The sequence below is a fragment of the Agelaius tricolor genome, unplaced genomic scaffold (genome assembly GCF_023055355.1).
Source record: "Agelaius tricolor isolate 1412-34295 unplaced genomic scaffold, bAgeTri1.0.p SCAF_28, whole genome shotgun sequence".
Classification (NCBI taxonomy): domain Eukaryota; kingdom Metazoa; phylum Chordata; class Aves; order Passeriformes; family Icteridae; genus Agelaius; species Agelaius tricolor.
The window spans coordinates 2,252,080-2,275,132 of record NW_027269288.1 but is presented as its reverse complement, the minus strand read 5'-3'; the positions used below and the strand labels follow the sequence as shown (position 1 = coordinate 2,275,132).

At 55.8% G+C, this 23,053-nt stretch overlaps 4 protein-coding genes across 5 annotated transcripts; 1 reads left to right on the top strand and 3 right to left on the bottom strand.

Moving 5' to 3' along the window:
• Positions 1 to 828: 828 nt before the first annotated feature.
• On the bottom strand, positions 829 to 2,139 carry LOC139600695 (basic phospholipase A2 caudoxin-like). Its single transcript, XM_071449067.1, has 4 exons — positions 2,112 to 2,139; positions 1,819 to 1,966; positions 1,488 to 1,594; positions 829 to 971 (listed from the first exon to the last, which is right to left on the bottom strand). Exons 1-4 carry the CDS (start codon positions 2,137 to 2,139, stop codon positions 829 to 831), a joined length of 426 nt encoding a protein of 141 aa, XP_071305168.1.
• Positions 2,140 to 6,831: 4,692 nt separating this feature from the next.
• Positions 6,832 to 7,703, bottom strand: LOC139600696 (basic phospholipase A2 homolog). The gene is made up of 4 exons (XM_071449068.1): positions 7,664 to 7,703; positions 7,250 to 7,394; positions 7,033 to 7,139; positions 6,832 to 6,956 (listed from the first exon to the last, which is right to left on the bottom strand). Exons 1-4 carry the CDS (start codon positions 7,701 to 7,703, stop codon positions 6,832 to 6,834), a joined length of 417 nt encoding a protein of 138 aa, XP_071305169.1.
• Positions 7,704 to 10,054: 2,351 nt separating this feature from the next.
• On the bottom strand, positions 10,055 to 12,117 carry LOC139600566 (phospholipase A2, membrane associated-like). The gene is made up of 4 exons (XM_071448834.1): positions 12,081 to 12,117; positions 11,251 to 11,395; positions 10,925 to 11,031; positions 10,055 to 10,200 (listed from the first exon to the last, which is right to left on the bottom strand). The coding sequence occupies exons 1-4, from the start codon at positions 12,115 to 12,117 to the stop codon at positions 10,055 to 10,057; spliced, it is 435 nt and encodes a 144-aa protein (XP_071304935.1).
• A 4,081-nt stretch (positions 12,118 to 16,198) lies between these two features.
• Positions 16,199 to 22,388, top strand: UBXN10 (UBX domain protein 10). Of its 2 annotated transcripts, none has more exons than XM_071448852.1 (2): positions 16,199 to 16,272; positions 20,027 to 22,388. In XM_071448852.1, exon 2 carries the CDS (start codon positions 20,032 to 20,034, stop codon positions 20,911 to 20,913), a length of 882 nt encoding a protein of 293 aa, XP_071304953.1. In that variant the 5' UTR covers positions 16,199 to 16,272; positions 20,027 to 20,031; the 3' UTR covers positions 20,914 to 22,388. The 2 variants fall into 2 exon arrangements, with proteins under 2 accessions (XP_071304953.1, XP_071304954.1); XM_071448853.1 differs by lacking the exon at positions 16,199 to 16,272 and adding an exon at positions 16,342 to 16,605.
• Positions 22,389 to 23,053: the final 665 nt, after the last annotated feature.

Sequence of the window (23,053 nt, the reverse complement as noted above, 5' to 3'; positions counted from 1 at the left end):
AGCAGAGGTGCTGTTGCTTGTAGTGAAACACCTAACCAAGGCAGGAGCCCTCAGCACTGATGTGGAAATCAAATAAATTACCCTTAAAACTCCTTTATTTTAGGCTGATCACATCTCAGAGGCAACATTACAGCTGGAGGTGCCTCCATTGAGGCCCAGGGTACAGCCAGCCCTGGCTTGTTAGAGGTAATTAGGGCTAATTTGGGATCATGTGCTGCTGTGGTGTGGGACAAGGTGGCTGCATGGAGCTGCAGCCTGAGGAGACATCTGTGTGCAAGAAAGAGCCACCCAAACCCCCACTGGGCTCCCCTGTGCCTTCAGTGTGTGTTAATTGCTATAACAGTCATTAGAAACGGGATGGGGCTGGATTGTGGATTGAGGCTGAGCTCCTGGAGAGAAGCTGGCCTTGGAGCCTGCTTTGGGTTTGGGGTGCAGCAGCCACTTGCTGTTTCTGTGGGCTTTTTTTTCCTCTGGAGCTTTTAAGATTTACTGGTTGGCTGCAGAATGTTACTTCTGGTCACTTTTAAAGAAAAAGTATATGCAGGAAGGAACATTTTCTTCAAAAAATCAGCCCTCAAGCTCCATGCTGTTACCTACCCCTTCCACCACTGATTCCCAAAACACAACACTGGCCACAATTTTGAAACATATCTTTATTTGCAGGGTTTACCTGATTTTTATGAGTTACTCAACCATGGGAAGCAGGTTTTCCCTGTGCTAAGGCTCTGGGGAAAGGTGCTGGACAATTCTTCAGTGCCACAGGGACGGCAGAACTCCCCAGTTCTGATGGTTCCTGCCAGGTTTGGAGCTGGGCCATGGCAGGAGTGCCTAGCAGGAGGGTGTCTTGCCCCTGCACTTGTAGTTGGGGTAGTTGCTGTAGGATTTGCGGTAGGAGCCGGCTGCCCTCTTGAAGCACTCCACTGCCCTCTTGTCACACGCACACGTCCGCTTCTGGCACGAGTTCCCCTTTTCTGGAAGAAAATTGGGGGGGATGGAGGCAGCTGAAGGGTGTGAGGGTCAGGGGGTGTTTTTTGACCGTCCTCACAGCCCCTCTGTTGAGTTTGGGGTGTCTCAGGTGGTCTCGTGTCTGGGGTGTGGAGCATTCACTCCACTTTGTCTCTGATGTGTCTGTGGGTGTTTCCCTGGGTCTCTGGGATGAGCTTTCCTGGGGTCTGTGCAACAATGAGCGCTCAGGGCAGCTGTGCCAGGTCCCCATCCAGCATGGGAGGCTCCTCTCAAACCCTTGGTGTTTGGCCTCTTGGGAAGGACAAGGCCCCTCCTCAGGGAAGTCCCCAAGCTCTAAATTTCACCATAATCCAGCAGATACTTATTTGCCTTATTCCTGGCACTTTTCCTGTATTTCCACCCACTTCACTGTGTGTGATTTCCAGGCCAGGATGATCTACAGGGGATGTTGGAAGCCAAGCTCCCCGAGTGTGGGTGGCTGTGCCTCCCTGCTCAGAGCTCTGCCCCCGCCCCGCTCTCACCGCAGGTGATTTGGTTTCTTCGAAAGCTGTAATTGTAGGTGGTCGTTTTGGGGCTGCAGCCGGACGCGACCAATTTCTTGTAGCAGCAGTCGTGGGCGTGGCAGCACCTGGGGGCAGGAGAGCCGAGGTCAGGGACAGGTGGGACAATAAGGTAAAACATCAACCACTGCATCTTTGCTGCCGCCTGCTGCTGCTGCACCGCTTCTACCGAGGCTTTAAGGACAAGCAACAATTTTCTCATTGCTAATTCCCCCCTCAGGAGCAGGACCCAGATTGCAGTGCTGTACGCAGGGAGGTGAGGAGGGCTGGGGGCTCTGCCTTGTGCCAGTACCTGTCAGTGGCATCCAGGGGCTGTTTGGAGCCGCCCCAGCCGCAGTAGCAGCCGTACCCGTTGTAAGCCAGTGCCGATTTCCCCGTCTTCTGCTTAATCATCATTGCAAACTGGGCCAGGTTGCAGCTGGCAAGGGTCAGTCCTAGGACTGCATAAGGGAGGGTTAAAAGCACCAGGAAAAGCAACCTCCCATCCCACCTTTCCACAGCAAAAATGGGATCTCACCATCCCCACCTGGCTGTGGACAGGGCCTGGGAGCTTTCCCGGGGTGGGAGCTGGTGGGGGATACTCACAGAAGAGGAGCAGCGAGAGGAGCTTCATCCTGGCAGTGGCAGCTCTGGGGTTTGGTGAGCCCAAGGTGCTGCTGGTCACACCTTTTATGGCTGTGCACCCTCAGCAGGGCCCCTCCTCTGGGGAGCCCAAAGTGGGCAAATATTGACAATCCTCACCATACTGGTCCCGCTGCTGTGCAGGTGTCCTGGCACTGCTGGAGGCTGTGGGATGCCTTATATGGTGGAGCTCTTGGCAGGAGGGTTTGGATGTGTGGGGTCTTGGCAGGAGGTTTTGGATGTGTGGAGCAGCCTGGGGCTGAGTCTGTGCATGGCTCTGGGTGTCTCAGCATTCCCAGTGCTTCCCCGAGTAAAATGAGAGAACTTGAGGGAGAACAGGAACCATTTAGTATGAGGTGTCCTTGCCCATGGCAGGGGGTGGAATGAGGTTGTCTGAGGAGTCTGTGATTCCATGATACACTTTCTTCCTGGATGACAGATTTTTTGTATGCCTTGGCTAGAAAACACTGTTCTGTGTCTTACTGTTTCCATCCTGACTTAGCTGGGCAGGGAGAAAATGCAGCCAGTGCAAAGATTCCTCCCCTTCCAACTTACCAGAGTGGCTGAGATGCAGCATTGGGAGTGGAGGAAGGTCCCATGGTCTCCAGAATGGCTGTTGCTGGAGATGGAGCTGAGCAGAGGCCATGGATGGTGGTTTTCTTGCTAGTGGGGCTTTTTCAGTGCCCAGTTCCCTCCTGCATGTGGGGATGCTCCATCCCTTTCCCCATGTGTGCTGGGCACGGTGTTTTGCTCTCAAATACCTCATGGCATGAGGTGTGTGGTTCACCTTTATTTAGAAGCAAGATAAGGCAAATGGCAGAGAAGAAAAAATGCAAGTGATGTATGATGGAAAGTGTGGGAAAAGAGGCTGCTTGTGTCGTTTGCTTGGGGAGAATCTCTGATTAAATTGGTGGTACTGAGCAATCAGTTAGCAGATATCTTCTGGCAGAGATTGCAGCTGCTTTGTGGTGCTTTTTGGGGAACCCCAGCATGGGCTAGCACTGAGGCAGAGGAGGAAATCCCCACAGGGCTGGTAGGGAAACTGAGGCAGGGAACAAGGATGCAACTTGTGTGGGAATCAGAGAGATGCTGAGAGAAGGGAACTCAGCTCAGCAAAATCTCTTCCCCCCTCTGGCATGGGCCCTTTGCCTCATCAGCTCTCTGGGCTAATTTAAGTAGTCCCCTGGGGTGGTGTTGAGTTAATTGGCTAAACCAGGATTTGCCATAATTCAGGGTTTTCCAAGTCCACAACCAGTTTTATCACAGGGCAATAAGAGATATTCTTGTCCATCAAAGTGGCTGAGCTCCACTGAGAGTCTCTCCACCCCAGCCCCTCTACCTGTGGCAGGTTTGCAGGATCCCTTCCCCAAATGGGAAATAATTCCCCCCCCCCAAGCCAAATGCCTCCTGGGAAGCTGTGGATTTTGTTTCATAGTATGAAAACCACAACTATTGCAGCCCAGTTTATTGCAATGCTCTCTGGGGGTGCAGCATCTGAGCCAAACCATCAGCATTTGGAAGATTTGTACAGCCGGATGTCCAAGCAGGAAAATTCATGGATGGTTAAAATTCACCCAGAATTTACAAAGGGAGAGTGTGATTCAGTTTGTCCCAGCCTGCAATCTGTCTGGGCTATCTGTGCTCTCGGTGAGGATTTGATCCTTGATTTATGCCCTGCAATTATCAGCTGTGGGCACAGGGCTCCTTCCTCCTCTCCCCCGGGATTGCACACGGAGATTCCCTGATTCCCGGGTGGCATCGCTGATTTCAGGGCTATTTCCTGGTGCCATTGATTGCAGCTATGGGGCAATCCAAGATGGGAATTCCAGCTGGGCATCAGCCCCTGAGGAAAGTGTTTTGTTGCCGTTTCTGTGGCTTTATTTCCTTGCTGAGCCCCCCCTAAGGCGGTTTGGAGCCTGGAGACCTGCCGGGATCAGCACCCCAAGGCACAAAACCTGGGGATGCTGAAGTGGGGGGAAGCAGCCGCTGCCTGAGCTGCCTTTTCCTAAGGAATGTGCTCAGGGTTATTGCAGAATTGGGCCAAAACATTCTTTTCTGGTGAGATCTCTGTTTTGCTCAGCACTGGGTGTGACGCAAGCTCCCGGCCATGGTGTCACAGCAGAGATTTAGGGGATCACAGAATGTCTCGGGCTGGAAGGGACCCACAAGGATCATCCAGGTCCAAGCCTGGCCCTCCCACGCCATCGTGCCTGCCCCCAGCCCTTCCACCAGCCTCATTCTCCCTCTCTCAGGAAAACTGGACCTTTTCAGAGCCTGAAGGTTTAGAGCTGAGTTGGGGCAGTTCAGGGGTGAGTTGTGTCACCTCTCAAGTGTCATTTTTGCTGGGTTTCAACAGGAAACCTGTCTGAGAGGTGAGGGGTGGTCACTGGGCTCAGCTGAATCACTGCACGCTGTGAACCGGTGCTTTGGGCTCTCTGGTTTTATTTTGGAGCAACAGGAGGGAATTTGCTGAGAAGCAGAAGCGGAGGGAGCGGACAGGCTGCCAAGGGGACGCTTCCCATCCCGCCCCTCCCGGGACAGGGGCAGGGGTCCCCTCCTCCCTTGTTTTGCTGTGCTGGACCTCAGGGAGCGCCGCTCCCCCTCCTCGCATGCGGCTTCACCGGAGGGTTCCCGTCCTCGCCTGGAAGCCAAAAGGCCCCGAGCGGGAGACTCGCCAGGGCTGGGAGGCGTTGCCGGCGCCGTCCCTTCGCCGATCAGCCCGGAGATGGTTCCGCAAAGGGAGTTCTTGCTTCAGCAGCGCCCGGCTCGTCCCCGGCACCCGGCGCGGCGGCGGAGCTGAGCCCGGCCCAGCTGAGCCCGGCCCAGCCGAGCCCGGCACAGCAGCATCGCCCTCTCGCACCTGCAGGCGCCTCGCTGGCAGCGCGTCCCCGAACCTGCGGCAGCGACAGCGAGCCTGAGAGCTCCGAGCAGCCCGGGAACGGGGCCCCGGACAGGGGATGGTGCGGGAAGGGGCGTCCCGAGCCCCTTTGGGCGAGCACTCACTGCAGGACGGGATCCCCGCCCGGGGCGCAGACAGGGCCTGGGCCGGTCCCGCCGGGCACCGCCGCGCTGCCAGCCTGGCGTAGCAGCAGGCTCGGAGCAGGCAGCACCTGCGGGAGGAGCAGAGCCTGGGCTCGTCGGGAATGTGGCACCGGCTGCTGCCGCCCCAGCTGCCACAGGCTCTGCCAGCCGGGCGGGAGAGCCGCCAGCTCTGCTTCCTCCTGCTCTGGATCGCCCAGAAGCTTCTGTGTCCTGCCCGTTCCCACGCCAAGGCTCTGCCTCCCCGTGCAGGCCCTGCCCCGCATCCCGGCTTCAGGAGCGTCCCCCTGCTCTGGTGCCATCCCACGGACCGAGCAGCTGTCACTGGCACCGCCCTGCCCACTCCGGGATGGAGTTAGGGGTGAACCCTGCATCACTTTCCCTGCTTCCCGAAAACCTGACTCCTTCCTGTGGCTGCCAAGCACCCGGTCTGCATTTTGCAAAGCTTCAGCGGGGGCTGCTGGGGTGGTGCAGAGCCCCGGGGTTACCCAGCGTTAGCCCTCTGGGGCAGCGTTGCCTGTACCGATCCACCGAAGCCCTCGAGGTGCCCCATCCCCTGTAGCATCCATGGGCAGTCAGGTTTCCTACGGTGCTTCCCTCGAGTCCCGGTGTGAATGGGCGTGGGTGTTTCCCGTGCGCTGTGAACACACCTAGAGTGACCATAAAATGTGATTTTTTTTTTTTTTTTGTAAGTTATGTGCCTCTTATGAGTTATGAGGCCTGGGGAACTGGGGAGGGAAGGAGGCTTTGCTGGGAGTCCCCCTGAGGAGTGCACAGGAGTTTGGGGATGAGCCTGGCTCCTGTCTGTGGGTCAGGGATGCACTTACAGCAGGCAAACAGCATCATCATCAGCAGCAGGACCTTCATCTTCCTCTCACCTGGGCCTGGGAGGAGAAACAGGGGACAGGCTCAGCCAGGCAGCATGGCCAGTTTGATGGGAGCAGCCGTGAGAAGCTTCCTCTGAAATCGGATCAACGCCAAAATCTGGAGGGAGGAAAGCGGCTGTGCCCCCTCGTATCAGCGTTGCTGCCTCTTGGCCGAGAGCGAGCGGTGTCACCTGAGCATCCCCCAGCTCCTGTCCCACCCCTCCAGCACCTCTCACTTCCCGCCCCACCGCTTTTGGCCCCCAGTGCAGCTCTCCCCGCGCAGGGCAGCCTCGCACCGCTTCCATTTGGAAGCGATTTCGCTTTTCCTACCGGCACGGGCCGCTCGCTGCCTCCTCCCAACATCCCCCCCGGATTTTTCTGTCCACAGCAGCGGAGTGAGGGGGGTGTTGCTCACCAGGGATGGTGCTCGCTGTCCGTCTGTCCTCCCGGGCAGAGCCTGCCCTCCGTGCGCAGCCCGCGAGCTCCAACTGGAAGCTCCAAGAGGACTCGTCTGTCCCAAAGCCAGGAGCGCTACGCCCCTTCCCCCGGCCAGCCCCCCTCTGCCGCGGCTGACGCAGGGCCGAGCCCGAGTTCTTGGAAAGTTTTGGGAAGATGTTGATTATTTACGGGGATTTCTCTCCCTGCCCAGCAGCAGCTCTCAGAGGACGTTGAACACGAGCATTTTTTATTTCCGCGCTGATTTAATTTACAGCGGCTCTGGTGTGGCCAGCACAGGCAGAGGGATGAAGGGCGATCCCGGCGCCGCATCCCAGCTCCCATCACCGGCACAGCCAGTTGGGGTAGAGCCGGTAGCGTTTCTTGTAGCTCCTGGCGTTTCTCCTCAGGCACAGCGCCAGGCTGCGGTCGCACTCACAGGACAAGAAGGAGCACCGGGAGTCCTGACCTGCGAGACGAGGGGAGCCCAGGGTCAGCCCAGGCTTTGGGGGGGCTGGCACCCCCTTTTCCAGGGCCCTACTCACCGCAGGAGAGGCTGCCGTAGTGCCAGCTGTAGGAGTAGGGGCGTGTCTTGGCATCGCAGTGGTACCTACGGAGGTTCTCGTAGCAAGCATCATGCAGCTGGCAGCATCTGCACAGGAGATTGGAGCTTTAGGGGATGGCATTTTCTCCCCCTCATGCCACAAATTTAAAAATATTCAAGAACGTGTCTGTGCAGGGGGTTTTTAAGTGGATTCTCACCTGTCTGTGGCATCCTTGGGCTGCCCCCTGCCCCCCAGCCCGCAGTAGCAGCCGTAGAAGCCATAATACAGAAAAGCGTTTTTCCCTGTCACCTCTGAGATCATCTGGTGCAGCTGCAAGAGGTTCCCGTGGGCTGGGGACAAGCCTGGAGGGGGGAAATCAGGGAGACCACGCTGATTCCCTGGCCCCTCAAGAGCAGCTCCATCCCTCCAGCCCCCAAATTGGCACCAGGGTGGGGATGTCTTAGAAATTATAACACAACAGAGAGGAAATGTGTTCCCAGCTTGGCACGGGAGAGCTGTGGCATGTCTGGGAGAGCTGGTGATGGGGAGAGGTGGAGAAATCACCAGCCTGGTCCTAATTTCAATGGATGTAACTGCACAGAGAGCCTTGGGGCTGAGAGAGGACACTTACCCCACACAAACAGCACGGAGAGGCTGAGGAGAGAGTTCATCCTTCTGATGGCTCTGGGAGAGGAAACCAAACCATTCTCTGTTATTCCAACCACCTTCTTTCTTTCCTCATCATCCGGGAGCAGAGGTTCTCCCTCTCTCTGGGGAGTAGGAGCAACGAGGGGGTAAAGATGCCCCCTTGTTTCAGCACAAAGCATCAGGGATGGGAAGCAATGGGAATCAGATGGGGGAGAGGTGAGAAAAAGCAGAATCAGGAGAAAGGGAAAAAATTGGAGGGATATTCAGCCCTCAAGGGCTGCACCCACTGCTCTTCTGGGCTGGCATCTCAGGCAGCATCTCCTGCAATCCTGCTTCCCAGCATGGCACTTGCCCAGCTTCTGGTGGAAGGAGGAAAAGAGGGAAAGCAATCCTCCATCCCCACTTACCTTGGGAAAGCCCTGCTGGCTTGCAGTGCCCTGCAGCCAGCTGTGCTTCCTTTATATACCTTGCTCCCATCTGCCTGGGTCTCCTTTGACCCAAGTCTTGCTGACTGGGCTTCCCTGCAATGGAGAAGGTGCCATCCTTCCCCTTCTGAGGAATGCCTGAAATCCCCTGAGGGCCCAGCCCCGTACCCCATGCACGGGGGTGGGTGCTGGGTGGGATGAGGTGGAAAAGCAGCGTCACTTCCAGCCTGAGGAGGAAGCAAACACACTCTGCCTCAGTCAGAGATGCCTCCTCCTCTGCCCTTCCCAGCACCAAGGAGCCACATCAGGGGGGAAAAGAACAGCTCTGGCTCAAGCTGGGCATGGACACAACAAGTTTGGGGCTTTCAAGGAGGTGTCAGGTGGCTCAAGGAGAGTTATCACTTCTTTGGGCAGCACTGAAAGCATCTCTAAGTGTGCAGTTCCCAGAGTCACGAGGCTGGGCAGACACTGGATGATTATACCTCACTCACCATGAGAAAACAGAAGCAAAATTAATCTTCTGAGGTGAGAAAGTCCAACTTCCCTTTATTTCTCTCCTTGTGGTTTTTCCACCCCCTCATTACACCCTCCTGCAGGAGCCATTCAGTCATCAACTGCCCTCCTAAATTAGCACTTGTCTAATAATGTAAGTGGTCAAGGCTTTGAAATCTTCTTCCTTTCTCTGTGGATGATTATCCTTTAACCCTTATTTCCAAGAATTATGGAATCCAAGAGTGATTTGGTTTGGGAAGGACATTAAGGAAGGAAGGTGACTTGTCTGTCTTTTGTCTTTTGTGCTGGAAAAATTGTTTTTTCTTGGCCTCCACTGACAAAGTTTTCAGCCAAGCCCTGATTCCGGCTCCGCTTTGTCTCTGGTGTCACTGAGTGATGCTCCCTGGCTGGCATGTGCCTTGTGCTTATCTGAATTGCTCACAGCCCATTAATGCTCCTCTGGCTAATTACTGCCTCATTAATAATTTACAATTAATTTATGTACTCATGCTTTTTTCCTGCTTTTAGTGTGTTTACATAACAAAATGTGTTTCTATGAGATGCTTTATATGGAATTGTTTATAGCAGGAAATAGATATAAAAGAGCAGTTGTGTCATTCCTAGTAAAATCCTCACGTGCCACAAGCCAGACATCCCAGAAGATACTGGGGATACTCCTGTGAGCTTCTCCCTGTGCTGAGCTGTGCTTCAGGCTGTCCTGACACTGGACCAGAGGAACAGAAAAATGACATCCAGCTTAGAAATCCCTGTGGTGTGAAGCCTCTTATTGCATTCCTGGGACTGTTCTGTTAGCGTTCCTCACAAAGCTGTTGGGATGTGCCCTCTGAGGTAGGGATTAGAAATTCATAGAATCCCAGATTGGTTTGGGCTGGAAGAGACCTTGAAGCCCATCCAGTGCCACCGCTGCCATGGCAGGGACACCTTCCACTGTCCCAGGTTGCTCCCAGCCCTGTCCAACCTGGCCTTGGACATGTCCAAGAGGATCCAGGGGCAGCCACAGCTGCTCTGGGCACCCTGTTCCCCAAACTTCACATTGGGATAGATGTGTGAATTACAGCCCTGTTGGGACCATGGGAGTTTTGGGGTGTCAGGCAGATGGTGTGGCTGAGGGATGTGGAAGTGCTCCCCAAACTGGGCAGCCACCATTGCAGCCCTTACAGAAAAACACCATGGAGAACCAGTTTGCATCCCTTTTATTGTATCTGATATCTTTGCTGGGAAATGAAATCTAGAGAGGAGGAAGGGACACAAAAGAGGAAGCTGCTGTGTCTTTCCAGGAACTGGTGGGGTCTCCATCCGTGGTGTGTGTCCCCTTCTCACCCTGAGCTGCACCTCACAGGGAGCCTCGGGGGCTCTGCCTTTAGTGAGCTCCCAGCCCAAGCTTTTCTTGCTGGGGAAAAGCAAAACCTGGAACTCAGTGTGCAGATTTGCCCTCCTCAGCACTGGAGCTTGCTGCCTTGGCACTTGAGCTTGAAGTAGAAGCGGTAGGAATTGTTGTAGGAGTGCAGGGAGCTGGCGAAGCACGAGGCCACCGCGGTGTCGCACAGGCAGGTCTCCCTCTGGCACCAGCTCTGCTCGGTACCTGCGGGGCGAGCACGGAGCCCTGCGGCGCCTTTCCCCCGGGGCAAGGGGAAAGAGCAGCGTGTGCCGGGACTCGCCCCGCACACACCCTCAAAGCCCGTTTAATCATCGCGGCCGGGGGGCACGGGGCTGGATTCAGCCGGGTGGGAACGGGGATGGATGCAGCCGGGGATGCCCCTGTGTGTGCCCTGCTCCAGGGATGGGGATGGGATGGGGATAGGGATAGGGATAGGGATAGGGATAGGGATGAGATGGGATGGGGCTGGGAATGGGGATAGGGATGGGAACTGGGATGGGGACGGGGATGGGGATTGGAATTGGGATGGGGATGAGAATGGGAATGGGGATGGGAACTGGGATAAGGATGGGGCTGAGGATGGGGCTGGGGATGGGATTGGGGCTGAGACTGGAATGGGCCTGGGCGTGGGCCTGGGGATGGGGCTGGGATGGGGAAGGGATGAGGATGGGGATGGGGCTGGGATGGGCATAGGGATGGGGCTGGGAATGGGGATGGGGATGGGGACTGGAGCTGGGATGGGGCTGGGATGGGGAAGGGATGAGGATGGGGATCGGAATGGGGATGGGGATGGGGACTGGGCCTGGGATGGGGCTGGGGGTGGGATGGGCATAGGGATGGGGCTGGGAATGGGGATGGGGATGGGGACTGGGCCTGGGAGGGGGCTGGGGGTGGTGCTGCTGCTGCCCACTGCCTGGTCAGCACTCACTGCAGGTGATGTTCCCATCGCTGGAGGTGAAGCTGTACGGGGTGATCAGGGGGCTGCAGCTGCCCTCCCTCAGCCTCCTGTAGCAGCAGTCGTGGGCTTGGCAGCACCTGCGGGGACACCAGGTCAAAGCGCGGCCCCCAGAGCCCCCCTCGGCCCAGCTGGAGGCCAGGGGAAGGTCCAGCCTCAAACTGAAGGCGACCAGCAAGAGAAGGTGGCAAGGGAACGGCGGGAGCTGGCTGGGGAGCGGTGCAAACCCCTCAGCGCTGGGAGGCAGCCAGCGAGCGCCTCCTCGGGAGCTGGGGGCGTGGGCCCGCTCCGGTACTCACCGGTCGGTGGCATCCACGGGGCTCCCGGAGCCGCCGATGCCGCAGAAGCAGCCGTACCAGCTGTAGGACAGCAGGGCGCTCCTGCCCGTGGCCGCCCGGATCATCCGCTCCAGCTCCAGCACGCTGCCTCCGGCCCCGAGCAGCCCTGGGGGCACAGCGGGGCTGCGGCAGGGCAGGGAGCCCGCGGGCATCCCTGCACCTCGCACCAGGCACGGGCATCCCTGCTCTGGCACTGCCCAAACGGGTGCGTTCAGGAGTGGAATCGTGAGAGGCTTCATCCCCTCCTCCAGAATTATGGGATCATGGAATGGTTTGGGCTGGAAGGAACCTCCAAGCCCATCTGGCTTTGTTCCACCTCCTGCCATGGACAGGGACACCTTCCACTGTCCCAGCTTGCTCCAAGCCTTGTCCAACCTGGCCTTGGACACTTCTAGGATGGGGGCAGCCACAGCCAAAGCCTCCTCTCAGCCACAGCCTCCTCTCAGGGAGAATGGCTTTTTCAGTCTGGCTTTTACAGCCTCTGGATTTGGTCTGGCACAAGATATTTTAGCCCCTAGTCTGGCTCTGCCGTGCTGCAAACTGCAATCCCCCATCACCAGGATCAGCCATGGGCTTGGCACAGGCAGGAAAGGTGACAACAGGCCCCAGGGCCTCCCAAAAGAAATCTGCACATCCCAAAGGCTCCCCTTCCCCAGCCCTCCAGGACTGCAGCAGCTCTACACGAAGCACTGGAGAGAAACTGCCAGATTTAAGCAAAAACCTGAACTGTGCACAAAGGCTCAGGGTTTTTAGGTGGATTCTGGCCTGGCCAGGGACAGCAGGGCACTTACCACAAGCCAGGAGCACGGCAAGGAGGAGATTCCTCATCCTGGGGCTGCCCTGGAGAGGGAACAACAAGGATGGGTGATGATCCAGGGCAGGACAGAAGCTTCTCCAGTGCCCAGAGGAGCTGGGTGCACCCGGGCAGTGCCTCAGGTGACGTTGCTGTCACTGTGGGTGCACAGCCCTGGAAGCATCCCTGGGTGAATCCTGGCTGCTCTGTATCCCAGTTTGGGATGTGGGGCTTGGCAGGGACCCAGTGCTTTGTCCTGCCTGGGGCTGCTGGAGCAGCTCAGGATCTGCAGCCTTCCCCCCATGCCCTGAGCTGCCTGATGAGCACCCGGGCAGTGAAATCCCCTCTTCTTACCCTGCCTGGACCTGCAGTGCAGCGCTGCCAGCTCAGCAGGGTGGGTTTATATCCCTGTGAGGCCCACCCCCTCCTCTGTCTGTGCTGATGGTGTCAGTTGTCCTAAGCCAGGCTTGCCAGGAACAGGGAGCTGATTCCCATCCTTCTCTTCCCCAAAAAACATGAGTTTTCCCACTGCAGTGAGCACCAACTCTTCCTCCATCATCTTGCTCATCACTGGGCATGAGTCCATCTCCATCCCTGCATGAGGCCACTCAAGGCCTTGGCCATGGCCATGGTTTTAAAATCCATGGGATTTGGTGGCTGGAGAAGTGGGACAAAAGTGATTTACACTCAGGATGGCACCTCAGAGGCTGTTGAATCCTTGTTCCAGGTGTGGAGGCGGCACTTTGGGCTCAGTTTTCCTGTTTTGCCAACTCACACCCTGAAGCCTCAAAGATGCTTTCTCTTGGCTCCTTGCAACTGCCCCCCCCAAATCCATGGCTGCATTCAAATCCAGCTGTGCCAAATTGCAAGGGAGAACAGCAAACACCAGGATTGCAGATCCTGGGTCTGCAGTTTTTCTGTCTTGCCCTCAGGTTTTCAAGGCGAGGGGTCTGTGAAGGAATACCACCGGCAGCAAAGGCTGAAAAAGCCATGAAAACCCAACTTGGAATGCTTTGGGAATACAGTTTATTTAATTACCACAGCCCAAGCATGACACAGAGACACGGGGGAGACTGAAAAGCAGAGAAGATAAGGAACAAAAGCTGCTGTTTTCCCTTGAAACCATGGGGCCAAGAGCAAACACAGACACAAATGCAGGTTTCAGGCAGTATGCAGGGCCCCACCCTCAGGATTAGCCACACTCCTGGAGAGGGGAATTTGGGGTTGGGAATTGCGAAGAAATGACCTCCAGACTGGTCTGGAGTCGAGAAACCTTTGTTGAAATTCCTGAGAGCCACCAAAGCCGACACTGGAAGGGATGTCACCTCTCAGCTGCCCTCCAGGGTGGCAGAGCTGTCTGTCCCAGGGTTTTCCTTCCCTCTAACCCTTTATTTCCTGCTGCAAGTGGAATAAAACCCCATCCAAGCCTGTTAAGGATGGGGAGTGACATCTCACCTGCCTCCCTACTCGCCATCTGCACAATAAACCACTCCAAAATACCCCAACCCTTGCTTTCCCCACCTGACTTTTAAAACCAGGGCATCCCTAATAATAAATTAATCAATCCTTTCCCCCCTTCCTCTACAAAATACTTCCAGAAGGTTTTCCCCACTGTGGTAGTGGCTGTCTGTGCTGCACCTTCTTTGGCAGGCCCTTGGATTTGGGGGGGAAATCTGAGGTTTTGCTGTAGAGTTTTGATAAATCTGTGTGGAAAGCATTGTCCAGAGACATAAATGGAGAGCAGAGAGCTGGGATCCCATCGTGGTTTTAACCAAATACTCTCATTTAAAACCCTCCTTCTCTGTGGAGGACCCATTCAGGGGAGTGCCCACCTGAAGCTAAACCCTGTCTTTAACTAACCCACAAACTCGAGGCCTTAAAAACCACCTGTGGAAGTTATTATCCCATTGGAAATGTGGAACTTTTCAGCCTTCCTGTGGAGCAAGGAGAGCTGGGTATCTCCCACCCATCTGTTTGCTCAGGCCCTTACTGAAGTGCAAACACCCCGTGTGCTTTGATCTGCAACATTGCTAAACATCCTGGGCTGGGGTGAGCTGATAGGAAACTATTTCCCTACTTATTTTATTTCTTTTTAGTGCACAGGTTGGCCTTGATCCTCCCACCCTGCAGGGTGGAGACCCCAGGTTTATGGTGGAAATTTATTGCTTGTTTCTTGCTGCCTTCGATGGGCATCTGTCAGTGGGAGCAGCAGCTGCTTAAGTAGGAGTGGGTTTAGGAAGGGATTAATGGGGGGAGATGGAAAAGGTTGGTGTAATGTGGAGTGTTCCTAGAAGGAAAACTGGGCTGTTTCCCAGAAGGAAAACTGACTCAGGGATCATTTGTAGCCAGGGGGGATCAGGAGGACTCCCCCCCCCTCCCAGCTGCAGCTTTCCCAGCACAAAGAAACTCCCCCAAAAGAGTTGTTTTAGATCCCCTTGTGATCTTGTGTGTAAAGTGTAATTTTAAAAAGGTGTTTTCCTCAGAATTCATGAGTTTGGGGTTATTTGTCTGGTTTGATTCAGTGGCCACTGAATCACAGGGAGGTTAAAGCCAGTCTTGTGCTCCCATCGTGCTGCCTTTGCTCAGGAGGGGCTGTAGCACCCTGGTTTTAAACTGTTGGGGCTAAACCCCAAAGATTTGGGTGTTTCAGCAGGGTGACACCGCTGTGGTTTTGCTTTGGGTGAGTTGGAGGAATGGGAATTCCTGCAGGAGGGCTGGGACACCCCAGCACCAGCGTCACCTCTGGCTGGAGTTTGTGAGAACCCTGAAGCACCCCCTGCTCCCCGCACTCCATGTCCGGCAGGACAAAGCTTCCAGAACCTTCCCAAAGTCACAGGGCTGCTCCTGTGCCACGCCAGGCCTGGGGCCGTGTCACAGAGCCCACAGTGGGTCACAGCTGTCCCTGAGCCTGGGGACATCCCCAGGACCCCCTGGGACAGCACAGCCCTGGTTCCATCCACCCGGGACAGCCTGGTTGTCCCCATCCCTGTATCCACACCAGGACATCCCAGCCATTCCCAGCCCTGGGTCCACCCGGTAACATCCCAGCTGCCCCATCCCTGTATCCACACCAGGACATCCCAGCCATTCCTAGCCCTGGGTCCACCCGGTAACATCCCAGCTGCCCCATCCCTGGGTCTGTCCCTGGATCCATCCCAGGACATCCTGACCATTCCTCCCCTGCCCCCCGCCCCCCCCCCGATCCCGGGATCCGTCCTGGGACATCCCGACTGCCCCGCTCCTGCCTGTTTCCATCTCCATTCCCATCCATCCCTGTTCTGTCTCGCATTCCTATCCCTGTACCCTTTCCTGTTCCCATCACTGTTTCCATCCGTCCTGGTTCCCATTCCCCGTTCCCATTCCCATCCCAATTTTCTGTTCCCATTCCCTTCCCCATTCCCTGTCCCTGTTCCTGTTCCCATTCCGTGTCCAGGTTCCCATCCCCATTCCCTATCACCGTTCCCTTCCCATTCCCATCCCCATTCCTCATCCCTATTCCCATTCCTCATCCTTATCCCCGTTCCCCATTCTTCATTCCCATCCCTATCCCTATTCCCTGTCCCTGTTCCCATTCCCATCCCTATCCCTGTTCTCCATTCCCATTCCCTGCTCCCATTCCTGTTCCCCATTCCCATTCCCGTTCCCTGTTCCCATTCCTCATCCCCATCCCCATTCCTATCCCCGTTCCCATTCTCGTTCCCATCCCCATTCCCATTCCTATCCCCGTTCCCATTCTCGTTCCCGTTCCCTTTCCCTGTCTCCGTTCCCGTTCCCTGTCCCCGTTCCCATTCCCCATTCCATGTCCCCATTCCCGTTCCCATTCCCATTCCCCGTTCCCGTTCCCATTCCCTGTCCCCATTCCTGTTCCCGTTCCCTGTCCCTGTTCCCATTCCCCATTCCCTGTCCCCATTCCTGTTCCCGTTCCCATTCCCGCTCCCCGTTCCCGTTCCCATTCCCTGTCCCCATTCCTGTTCCCGTTCCCTGTCCCTGTTCCCATTCCCCATTCCCACTCCCCATTCCCGTTCCCATTCCCGCTCCCCGTTCCCGTTCCCACGGGCGGGGCTGGGGCCGGCTCGCGGCGGGGGCGGGGCTGGGGCGGGGCCGGGCCGGGGCTGTGGGCGGGGCGTGGCGCGCGCCCGGCAGCGCCGCGGTGGCCGCGGTAACGGCGCCGTGAGGCGGGCGCGGGGCAGGTGAGGGGCGGCGGGGCCGCTGCGGGACCGGCACCAGCACTGGCACCGGGGGAGGGAGCGGGGGCTGCTTCTGGGGCTCTGCAGCCGCGCTACAGGGCCCGGCTCTGCCGGCGGGGCTGCGCTCCTGCCGTGGGCTCGGCCGTGGGCTCAGCCCCCGGCCCATCTGTGGGCCCGGCCGGGCTGTGGAACCGAGGGCTCTCGTGGGGCTGGGGGAGCCCTCACCAGGACAAGGGCAGTGGGCAGGGAGTGATGCCCACGAAGTTCCACCTGAGCATGAGGAAGGACTTCTTTAAACACCTGGAATACATTGCCCAGAGAGTGTCCCTGCCAGAGGTATCCCAGACCCGTCTCCCCACAGCCCCGTGCCTTGTGCCCCGTGCTCTGTGCCCCGTGCTCTGTGCCCTGTGCCTTGTGCCCTGTGCCCCGTGCTCTGTGCCCTGTGCCCCGTGCTCTGTGCCCCGTGCTCTGTGCCCTGTGCCTTGTGCCCCGTTCCCTGTGCCCTGTGCCCCGTGCCCTGTGCTCTGTGCCCCGTGCTCTGTGCCCTGTGCTCTGTGACCCGTGCTCTGTGCCCTGTGCCCCGTGCTCTGTGCCCTGTGCCCTGTGCCTTGTGCCCCGTGCCCTGTGCCCTGTGCCCCGTGCTCTGTGCCCTGTGCCCCGTGCTCTGTGCCCTGTGCCTTGTGCCCCGTGCCCCGTGCTCTGTGCCCCGTGCTCTGTGCCCTGTGCCCCGTGCCCTGTGCCCTGTGCTCTGTGCCCCGTGCTTTGTGCCCCGTGCTTTGTGCCCTGCTGTGCCCTGTGCCCTGTGCCTTGTGCCCTGTGCTCTGTCCCCTGTGCTCTGTGCCTGTGCCCTGCTGTACCCTGTGCCCCGTGCCCTGCTGTACCCTGTGCCCTGTGCCCTGTGCTCTGGGCTGGCCCTGCTGGGGCAGGGAGGTGGCACCACCTGAGCTGCCCTTGTCCCTTGCAGCCTGGCCCAGCTGGGATCCCGTGCTGTGGGTCAGGGCTGTGCAGTGCCCAGCCTCCCAGGCCCTGGGGGCATAGCCCTCCCTGGCTGTGGGTCCCCATGCCAGCCCTCACCAGACCCGGTTTTCAGCCTGTCCCCTCTGTCATGCACCGTGCTGGGGCAGTACAGGCACTCACGGAGGGCCCCACCAGGGCCTCTGCCAGGTTGGTTGGCTGGGGGTTCATTCTTGGCAGTGGCAGCATGGCTGGGGATATTTGTCAGCGCTCCCGGGCGCTTGGGAGTTGTGCCTCGGTGCCTTGTTGCCTTGGAGTTTATTTGTTAGCAGCAGTAAGGAGGAGGTGCAGCCCCTGTCCCTCCCACGGGCTCCTGGGAAGCTGGGATGAGTCACCTGGGCCACTGTCCCTGTCCCCTTCTGCTGGAGGCTCAGGGGGGACAGGTCTGTCAGCTGGGGCTGGGCAGGGTGTGCTGGGACTCTGCCTTGGCCGTGCTGAGCTGGAGGAGAAATGAAATGTTAGATAGCAAACACATCCCTGGCAAAGTGCCACAGGGGCTGTTCTCTCTGTTTGGTTTAGAATAGAATCCCAGAAGGGTTTGGGTTGGAAGGGAACTTAAAGAACATCTTGTCCCACCCCTGCCATGGCAGGGACACCTTCCACTGTCCCAGGCTGCTCCAAGCCCTGTCCAACCTGGCCTTGGGCACTTCCAGGGATCCAGGGGCAGCCACAGCTGCTCTGGGCACCCTGTGCCAGGGCCTGCCCACCCTCACAGCGAACAATTTAATCCAAGATCCCATGTAACCCTGCCCTCTGTCAGTGGGAAGCCATTCCCTGTGCCCTGGCACTCCAGGCCCTTGCCCACAGTCTCTCTCCATCTTTCCCATTAGTTCCCTTCAGGTACTGGAAGGACACAATGAGGTCACCCAGGAGCCTCCTCTCTCCAGGCTGAACAATCTCAATTCTCTCAGCCTGTCCTCCCAGCAGAGCTGCTCCATCCCTCTGCTCATCCTGGTGCCTCCTCTGGGCTCTCTCCAGCAGCTCCAGGTCCTTCCAGGGCTGGGGACCCCTGCGGGTCACTCTTCTCCCAGAGTTGCTCTTCATCCCTCCTCCACCCAGGTATGCCTGGGATTGCCCAGCCCAGGTGTAAGGGTTTTGCCCTTGGCTTTGCTGAATTCCTGAGGTTTGCACTGAGCAATGCACTGCTGGGGGACAAACAGCAGCTGAATGTGACTGTTCATTTCTGGAGAATGCCAAGCAATCCAAGGTGACCTTTTTCCCCTCCCTTGGCAAATGCTGCCACAAAACCCACAGGAATGGAAGAGGAGGTTCCCTGTGGCACTTCTCCAAAGCGTTGTTGTGAGGTTGTGACCCAGTGGCTGGGCTGTCTGGCCTGGCATAGCTGAGAGCTCCAGGCACAGCTTCCTCTGGGAAACATGCAGCAGAACGTGGCTTCCTCCTCAGTGGAGGTTGTATCACAGGATCATGGAATATCTGAGCTGGGAGGGACCCACAGGGATCATCCAGCCCAGCTCCTGGCCCTGCACACACACTCCAACAATCCCATCCTGTGCTTCCTTCAGAGCCTTGTCCAAATGCTGCTGTGGCAGCCCCGGGGCTGTGCCCATTCCCTGGGGAGCCTGGGCAGTGCCTGCACCCTCTGGGGGAAGAACCTTTCCCTGATATCCAGCCTAAACCTGACACAGCTCCAGCCGTTCCCTCAGGTAAATCATTCTCTGTTGAGAAAATTTTGGGCAGTTTTGGACCAAACTTTTGGTCTCTGGAGAGTCAGAACAGGTTTATGTGTATTGAATCAGGCTTTTTTAATCTCACTGGTCTTGAGATACATCTAAAATATGAAGTGAAGTCAGTCTTATCCCAAAATCCACAATGGGAACTGAATCTGCCACTGCAGGAACAGTGCAAAGGCCAGAGCTATGCTCTGAGCTTCACTCCTCTCCCATTTGCACAGAGTTTCCAGCTTCAGAAGAAAGAAATTGTTCTTTCCATCAAAAACTTACATTCAGTGGCAAAGAGCACAACTCCCCAAAGCTCCGGGTCAGCTTTACACAATTCCTGCCAAAGCCAGTCCCTCCAAAGAACACATCTCCCACCCTCTGGGACTCAGCCCTTACAGCACAGCAGGGTTGCAGTGGCGCCCAGTGATGCTCAGTGATGCCCAGTGACACCCAGTGATGCTCAGGGATACCCAATGATGCCCATGCAGTGATACCCAGTGATGCCCAGAGATGCTCAGTGATGCCCAGTGATGCCCATGTGATATCCATGTGATACTCAGTGATACCTAGTGATGCCCAGTGATGCCCAGTGATATTCAGTGATGCCCAGTGATACCAGTGATGCCCAAGTGATAGATACCCAGTGATACCCAGTGATGCCCATGTGATACCCAGTGATGCCCAGTGATACCCATGTGATACCAGTGATGCCCATGTGATTGATACCCAGTGATACCCAGTGATGCCCAGTGATACCCAGTGATGCCCAGTGATGTCCATGTGATATCCAGTGATGCCCAGTGATGCCCAGTGATGTCCATGTGATATCCAGTGATGCCCAGTAATGCCCAGTGATACTCAGTGAGGGCCAGTGATGGCCAGTGATACCTATGTGATGCCCAGTGATGCCCATGTGATGCCCAGTGATACCCAGTGGTGCCCATGCAGTGATAGCCCAGATTTATTCTGGCATTACCTGACACAGAGCACAGCGTGGGAGCCTCAGGGAGGCTGGAGACTCCTGGCCAGTCCCTGTAACCTTTCCCTCTGCTCCTGCCCCACAGGTGCGATGGCCACAGCGGCTTTCCAGGACTCAGCACCAGCTCAGCTCCGCTTCCCTCTGGGCACAGCCACTCTGCCGTGGGGCAGCACCATCACCATGCACGTCTCCAGGCCCAAATCTGCCAAGGGACAGAGGCCAAGCCTGAGCCACTGTCAGGGCACGGAAGCCTGTCCGTGCCACGTGCCAAGTTCCCTGCCGGCAGCCTCTCCTCGGGAACTGGTGAAGAGCCGGAGAGCGCCGCTCACAAAAGCGGCGTTCCCTCCTGCCAAGGTGTCTCCTGGGAAAATCCCAAAGCTCCTGCAGCAAGTGCCTTTGAAGACCTCCTCCTCCTCCTCCTCCTCCTCCCTGAACAGGTACCGGGTGCTCCCCTCCATCGGCCGGAAGGGCACAGGGAGCAGTGCCGTGGAAGCCTTGGCTGAACGCACCAACCGGCTGGGAGTGAGCGAGGGCCAGGAGGATGCTCCAAAAGCCACCAAGGCTTTTTCTGGAGGACAGGGATCTGCCAGCACACTGTCAGGAAGTGGCATTCCCACTGAAGAGAGCTCACATGTGCACTGTGCCCCTGAGCAGTGGGGAGGGCAGGGGAGGCAGGAGAGCCCCTGGGTGCTCCCTGCAAGCCTGGAAGAGCCGCACGTGCTGCTCGCTGTCCGGTCTCCCTCTGGGCAGAGGTTTGAGCACCACTTCAAGCCCTCTGACAGCCTCCAGACCGTCCTTGCTGTGGCAGGACAGAAACTGTTGGCCAACTACCAACACTGCAGCCTTGAAACCATGGAGGTGCCCCGGAGGAGCTTCTCTGACCTTACCAAGTCCCTTCAGGAGTGCAGGATCCTGCCCAAGTCCGTGCTGTGCATCCGACAGGACGAGCAGCACGATGCAGCAGATCTTTAGGCACACAGAGACACTGTGGTCCTTCTGCTCAGTGAGCTGCATTGCTTCTTCAAAAAACTGAGAGTCTGATGCTTCCTGCACCTAGTTCTTAATCTTCTATCTCCCACAAAATCCCCAGGAAGCAGAGTTAGGGATATCTAATAGTACTTGAAATAGTATTTCAGAAAATAGTATTTCAGATGCATTAACCTGATTCATACAGAACAGCCTGTGTCACCTGTGCCATCACAAATTTCTGCCTCAGCACCACCAACCTTCAGCCTTTCTGGTTTGTTGAAGTTCCTGATGTTCTTTGAAAACTCAGGTTTCCAAGACCTCTCCTCTTGTCCTTTTCCATGTTTTGGGAAGGTACCACTTCTCTGAATGCAGAAGCACCATTTGGGAAGGTAGAAACAGAACTGGTTTAGCTACAGGACCACCTTCAATAGCTTATCATTATCCTAAATGTCTTCTCAAGAGACTGAAAAGGAGATCAAACCCCAAACCCATCTGGAAATAACAGTAGTAACACAGGAATGAGTTATTGTGAAGTATTAAATTGCAAGACTGATTGTAAAATAGCTGTGAGGACTCAGGTCTTTCTGGGTAACCTCAGTCCAGCTCTAACTGTGACTAAATCATCTTTTTAAGAACAAATAATTATTAATTTGGCTGTCTTGGGGAGCAACAGGATTTTCTCCTTAGTTTTCCTTCTCTTATTTGGCTCATGTGATCCATAGGTAAGAAGAGGTGGATAGTTAAGAAGGGATGTTAGAGATAATTCCATTTAACCCCTTTATACTGAAGTGAGTTAGTCCAAGGAGCAAGTGCTGCTTTGGGAATTTTTAAATAAGATATTAATGGGATTTGACTGGGATCTGGCTCAAAGAGTAAGCCATCTTTTACTGCACCATCTTTAAAAGGCTGGTTGGGTGACTCAGCATGTTTATGCAAACACAATGTGCTTGTGCTAAAAAAAGAGAAATATCTTCTAGTTTCTAATGGAACTTCAAAGGCAGTAATTTCTAATCGCCTTTAACAATGGACATTTGCCACACAGATGAGTGAGTTTAAATGTTTTGAGGCAAACCAAATTTATTTTGAAGCTCAGTGTAAATGCCAAACCAACTCTGCACAGGAGCACAAACACCACAGGAGCAGAAAGCTGTTTGCTGGTGCTGGCTCTGAGTGTGGTACCTGATGCTAAACCCAGTGTTCAGAGTCCAGCAGCTTTGTAAAACCAGTATCTGATGGAACAGTGGTCCCTGCTGCTGTTGGTGATGGGAATGACTCAGCAGCAGTCACAGATATCAAAACATATGGATGCCTTCAACAGAACCACAAAGCATATCACTTGCTTTCAGGAAAAGGGACCATTTTCCAGGTTTCCTTCAGAGTTAGGTAGTTAATTCCCTATTTCTCCTGTTGTGGGTACTGTTACTCCTGTATTTCAGAGTATCTCCATCCTGTGTTAAATAAAATCTTTTAGGCTGAAACTTGAACTTTAAATGATTTACATGAGCTGAGGTTTATCCATCACACCTGCTCTTAAGAAACCTCCAATTTGATGGCAAATACCTCAGGGGCTGCCCCAATCAGCCTTTGGATGGTCAGCTGCCCTCCACACCACCTTCCTGAAGTTTGTACCTGCATCCTGTGCTCAACACAAGCCTGCAGCCAAGGAGGAAGGAAGCACTCTCCATCCATCAGTGACAAGCTGTGACCTGAGCTGGGGAGCACCAGGCAGCTGTGAGAGCACAGGGGCTCTGAGCAAGAACAGAACAATCAGACAGTTCAGAGTAACTTGGCTCACAGTGGATTTCTCATGCTGCAGGATGTTCCTCCTGGTAAAGCTGGATGAGTTTGGTTCTAATCACCTCACCCAGGCTACAGCATCTCCAAAGATGGGCAAAAAGTATCAAGTTTTGATCTAGGCAAGCACAGCACAGGGAAAACACCTCTTTTCTCCCTCAGTTCTTCTCTTCCCTTCAGAACTGTTCTGGGGAGATTTTAGCAGCAATTCTAAGTCCAGCACAAGGAGCACGGGGGGGAAGAACAATATTTATCTGACCTCATTTATTGTGTGGCATCATTTAACAAACTTCTTAGTGGGAATCTTTTAAGAATTTCAGCATTAAAATTAATTCTGTCACAAATATAA